This window comes from Rhagoletis zephyria, unplaced genomic scaffold (genome assembly GCF_001687245.7).
Source record: "Rhagoletis zephyria isolate East Lansing unplaced genomic scaffold, Rhagoletis_zephyria_1.1 Rzeph_scaffold_09875, whole genome shotgun sequence".
NCBI classification, from domain to species: domain Eukaryota; kingdom Metazoa; phylum Arthropoda; class Insecta; order Diptera; family Tephritidae; genus Rhagoletis; species Rhagoletis zephyria.
In genome coordinates this window covers 832-6,686 of record NW_016166953.1, presented here as the reverse complement: position 1 = coordinate 6,686, position 5,855 = coordinate 832, and the positions used below count along the sequence as shown (strand labels likewise).

Below are 5,855 nucleotides of genomic sequence, written 5' to 3'. Positions count from 1 at the left end.
GCATCCCTTATTCGATAGTTCCGAAATAGTTCTAAATTCGACAAATAGGATCTAGTTCGTTCTGCATCCCTTTTTCTATAGTTCCGAACCATTCCTACATTCGTCACTTTAGATATAGATCTGTAGTGAAAAAAACTGAAAAAAAATTAGTTTCTTAAAAGTACCACTTTTCGCCGATTTTGGACTGGTGGGGATCTAGTTCCAATCGGACTAGTTCCTTTTTGGCGATAAAGACCTAGTACGGAACTAGAAATTTGATTCACTAGTCCGCGGTTTCCCTGCAGGGTATGTACATATGTATATTGTATTGCGTGTCTTTTGGAGGCTTAGCTGTGTGTAACAATTTATGTTGTTAGGCCAATTCACTAGCCTAGCCCCCGTACAAGCCGCTGCTACGTCCCCATCTTGAGCGCTTACAATTCGGCTCAGTTGGTCGGCTTGATCGCTGGCAGGCGCATTCATGTGCTCTTTTGTCTATAAATATCACAATGTTAATGGTTTTGGGTTTTAGTTTGTTATTGTTGTTATTGGTATACATATATTGCATCCACAGTTGCTGCTGTTGTTGCAGTGTTTGAATGTTGTTGGTCACTAAGTCAGTTGTAATGGTTGTATGTATATGAAAATATGCATTCAATCACTACTCCATCGGCTCAACTGAATGCTTGACCGTCAATGTGTCGCGTTTTCGGGTAAATGTTACAGATTCTCTTGTGGTGGAAGATTTTTAATAACCAAAATTCTAGAAACACCTAAACAATGATTATATATGTAATTATTCTCACATCTTACACAAGTCAGTGTAGGCAACAGGAAAATGCTTTGCGCTGACTAAAAGGGAAACAATTACCTTTTCAGGGATTTTCTGTCAAAGCGGAGCATAAGTCAAAAGGAAAGAAATGGGAGTTCGGTAGGAAATCGTAGATTGAACGTAATCTACAGTGGTGGGAAAATAAAACAAAAAAAGTATGTACGACAATTGTATTATATGGAAGAAAAAGCGAACACCGTCAGCAAAAAAATAAATCATTAAAATCAACGGAATTTTTCAGCTAATTGAAACTTGCTTTTTTATTGTACTAGAATTTAATGAGATACAAATCTGGCCGTCAAATTTTTTTTCTAACGATTCTGATTAAAAAGTTTAAAATTTTGATGCAAATTTTTCGAATTTTCCGGACTTTTATATAAAGTTTGATATTGGGACTAACATGGTTTTCGCTAGATAACGAGCTATACTTTGATAAAAAATAACAAAATGGTTAAAATGTTGCGCCCCTATTTATTTTCCTGCCACTGTATATTCCATAGCTTATTTTATGTAGATGATTTAAAAGCTTTTGTCAATAAAATATTAAAAAAAATAAAAGAAAAGTCAGAAGCTTAAATGATTACACCGCGCGACAGTAAATTTTACATCCGAAAAAATCAATACATTCGCGAAACCACGGCCCAAATGTAGTAAAACTGCGGTTTTGGTTTTTCTCTCTGACGTCAGGAATTTCAGGAATTTTTTCAAAAGGTCCGTGAAATTTGAAATTTTATTTCAACAAATTCAGTGTGGTGTACGAAAACCATGTGGGTACAAAATTAAAGAGAAAATTCTGTAGAATTAAGGAAAATTAATTTTTATTTGTATTGAAAATGTCATTTCACAATTGTATCCATGAATATCCCTGATATTTGCAATCTTTGTTTTTGAAAAAATTACATGTTAAGGACTAATACGCACTCGATCACATCCTCGAATTCCGTCCTTTTAACTTTATTCGCTTAAAAAAAAATTAATTAATTCAATGGGCATTCTCAATACATATTCGTCCTTGTGAACCAAAAAATTTACTTTTTTTTTAGTCTACAGAATTTTCTTTTGCATTTAGTACCCATATTTTTATTCTACATTTCACTGAATGGTTTGAATAATTTTTGGTATTACATAATCATATCTATCAAATTATAAAGTCCTTTAAAAAATCCTGACGCCAGAGAGAAAAACTAATACCCAACTTAAAGAAAGAGCTTTATGTGACGAAATCGGGAAACACATTTTCGATATGGGAAATAGCAGAGGGGCTTTTTAAGGGCTTCCCCACCTGCGGAGCTAATCAGACAGTGTGGAACTCCGATTTTTATTTATTTTAAGTATACACAGAAAGGCCTCTAATGGAGCCTACGTTTGAGGTAGAAGCGCTCGAAATATTTGTGTCTGCTACCAATCCACCACAGAGAGTGCAAAGGTCAGGTAAGATATTCACCTGTTCAGCTGTAGTGGAAAATGCGAAAATTTGTGCGGAGGGCCGTACACAGATTATGCGAGCTATGCAAATATAATACCGTTACACTTATGTGGGTACCAAGGCATACATTTATTTTTCAATCAAGTGAAAACTATAAATAATTTCTAGAGCTGCATTACGAGCTGCAGGAAATTTCAGCCACGTAAAAGGCTTGTAATCTATCGCCTTATGTCACAGTCTGCAATGTTCCTTGAGATACTGTAGCAGTGCTTTAAAGATGACGAGCATGTGCTAAATATGCGTCCAATCTCAAGGACATCGGAGCATATTGAGGAGAAACGTCCCTCCTTATTGAGTTTAAGTGACTTAAAGAACGCTAGGAGGAGCGGTTGATCAGCAATTATGAATTACGGGCTAAACTGACCTGTTTGCTGGACAAGAGAGAACCTAACTATGTATCATCTCCTAAACAACTAAAAAAAATAAAAATTCAAATTCATTTGGTTAAGTAATTACAAAATAGTTGCATATGTATAAAAATCGAAACATCTTTATAACATTTTAATTGCATATATCGTTGGCCGCAGCCTCATGTCAACAAAATCTAAATCAATTTACAATTAAAACAAATGCTTTTGATGTCAATCGCATATCAAATTTAAAATCAAATTGCAGTTGTGATTTGATTGTATAACAACGTCTCTTCCCAAAAAAGCGCTTACATAATACATATTTAGAAAAGCGAAGACAAAAACAGAAACAATAATAATGACATCAAAGAAGCGAAGAAAAAGGTTAAATTGTGAATACAAAATTTATGTAAATGAGAGCTACAAACTTTCGTCGAGACAAGGCCGAATTTTTATACCAAAAGTAATATCAAAAACTAACGACATGAGAGGCAATAGGTAAATCGTAAGTGTGATGCAGCTAAGTAATATGACTTTGGCTTACCTAGAAAACAGAACTGGTTTTTTATGGAAAACGCAAAACGAGAAAATTTTATGAACGGATTAATGTAGATTTTAAATAGCAAGGACCTTTCAAATAATGATTTGTCTAACCGAAAAGTCAATACAACGATCAATTTCTGCTCCCTGTATGAACCGATCGAATATTTAGATCAGATATTAAAATTGCTACTATCAACCTAAATTTATTTATAAAATAAATTTAAAAACAAAGAAGGACGGCAACTCTTTAATGAATCGAAACAGGAGTTTCGCGAAACTTTTGTTCAACAAATGATCCCATGAGCTATGTTTTTAGTTATAGCGCTCTTACATATGTAAATGCTACTTCTCTAGCGCGTTCTAATATATGGTACGTACGAGTAGATACTTAAAACTAGCATTTACATATGCAAATACATATCGTGTAAGAGCGCTTTTATCCACAACTAAAAGTTCTCTGCATGTTATGGGGTCTACATACATATACATAAATAGCATTAAAATACTCTTAAATTTTTAATTTTTTCTTGTATCTCTAGTTGACTCACTATTTTTTCTCTCCTACATATATTACAGAGCGGCTCCGACTTGTATGCTCAACTGGAGGTATGGCGCTACCATTTTAGCAGCAATGCACCAGAGGACAGCAATGGTACAAATTTTCAACTTTTAAAATCAATAGAACACATTTTTTTTATTTTACTCTCTCGCAACGCTCTTTTAGATGATGAGGAAATGTTGCCAACTACCAGCGCCTTGGCTGTTGCAAAACCAGCTGAAACTAAGCGCACCGGTCGCAGCGGTGGTGCACACATACATCTATGGCAATTCCTGAAGGAACTATTAGCCGAGCCACATACACATGGCACAGCCATACGTTGGATTGATCGCAATCGTGGCATATTTAAAATCGAAGACTCCGTGCGGGTGGCGAAGTTATGGGGCGGCCGTAAAAATCGTCCGGCTATGAATTATGACAAATTGTCGCGTTCAATAAGACAATACTACAAGAAGGGTATCATGAAGAAGACGGAGCGTTCACAGCGTTTGGTTTATCAATTTTGTCATCCATATCAGTTGTAAGGAGCGAAGAGCATGAGGTAGGTGATGTTAAAGAGTGGTGGAGCGCCAGTGGAAGTTGGCGATTCAAAGGGCAAATGAGCGCAAAAATGAGAGCCATATCAAATGGCTTTATTTGAAAAATCGCTAATTTATTGCTATTTATTTATTTATTTATTTATTTATTTATTTACTTATGGTAATATGTATAGTATTCAGACATATTTATTATGAAGATTTTTTTATCCGCGGAAATTGAGGAACTCAATTATTTATTTATTTATTAAATTATTTATTTATTGTTAATTAAGAAAGTGCCTACAAATACTTCATAGATCTGGATAAATTACGTAATTGTGTTAGGTTTTGTATGAGAGTTGTCAGCAATGCAGTTTAATCGGGCCATTCTATTGCATCGATATTCTGGCGCTACAAAAGCGCTGCAATAATAATAAAGCTGCGAAAGCTCAATTGCGTGTGGTGAAAAGCTTTTTGCGACAAAATGTTAATTGTTTTGAGTCATTTTTTTACTTGCAAACAACAAATTTTGCGTTGAATGCATAAATGGTTCTCTTAATCGAATATTTACATTTAATTCCCTTACGATTTTTGAATCTCAGAAATGTCCAGTGACAAATTGTTTACTTCACACAAATCAAAAGTGAGCAATGAATTAAAGAAGTTTTTTTATATTTTTATACACAATTATTATTGCTTTTTATCGCCTTTGAGCATGTATGACAATACAATTTCAAAAGTAAATCGAATTACTGGTATATACAGCAAGTGTGAGGTTCAGAGAGAGCGTTTACTCTATTCGCGTCCATATAAAATCCATTGAAGGCTTTACAAAGCTGATATATAGCTAATATAGAGCACAGTCTAATGCCGAGTTTCCACTGGGCATTAAAATGGCAAAAATTAAATAAAATGTTTACCATTCAAATAAGGTCTTTATTTTTAATGTAATAATACACACTTTTTTCTCACAAAACTTCCTTTCATAGAGAAAAGTTCTTTTAGTATATTATTTTGGTCGCTCTACCCCTACAATTACCCTTACTTTTGAATTAATTGTTTCACTTTATAATTAATTTCTTAAAAAAAATGTATTTATATTTTCTTCATTTGATTTTCAGAAACTAGTTTTATGTATTTTTTCCCCTTTTTAATTAAATTTCACCCCTTATTGCTTAAGACTAAAGATTTTTCTTTTTATTATTGTTTTAAAGATATAATTTTTTATATTTTCATTTATTTTTTTCCGTTTTTAATTGAATTTCTTTTCATTTTCTTTTGGTTTTTAAGATTTATTGCTTTAAAAAATTTTTATTTTTTATTTAATTTAATTTTTAGAGTTTAATTTATTTTCCTTTTTTTAATGTAAAAGTTTTTAGTTTTATTGTTTTGAAAAGAAGATTGTAGTTTATTTATTTATTTTAATTTCGAAACAACACAACTTTGAAAATAAAAGACAAACAGAATAACGCTAAGGCCTCACCGTGATCAGATCTCACAACTAATTTTTCGAAAGACAGAAAAGAGCGTTCAATTAGTTGCCAGAACTGACAATTGACTTGTGAAAAAATTTTGTGAGTTTAAAGAC

The 5,855-nt window shown here is 33.1% G+C and overlaps 1 protein-coding gene across 1 annotated transcript in view; it reads left to right on the top strand.

Annotated features, from left to right (window-relative positions):
• Ets98B (DNA-binding protein Ets98B) overlaps nt 1-5,076 on the top strand; it is a 10,913-nt gene extending 5,837 nt beyond the window's left edge. The window contains exons 3-4 of the mRNA XM_017632271.1: nt 3,767-3,842; nt 3,915-5,076. Of these exons, the coding sequence (XP_017487760.1) occupies nt 3,767-3,842; nt 3,915-4,273 (435 nt within the window). The 3' untranslated portion in view covers nt 4,274-5,076. The remainder of the gene's footprint in view (nt 1-3,766; nt 3,843-3,914) is intronic.
• The last annotated feature ends 779 nt before the right edge of the window (nt 5,077-5,855 follow it).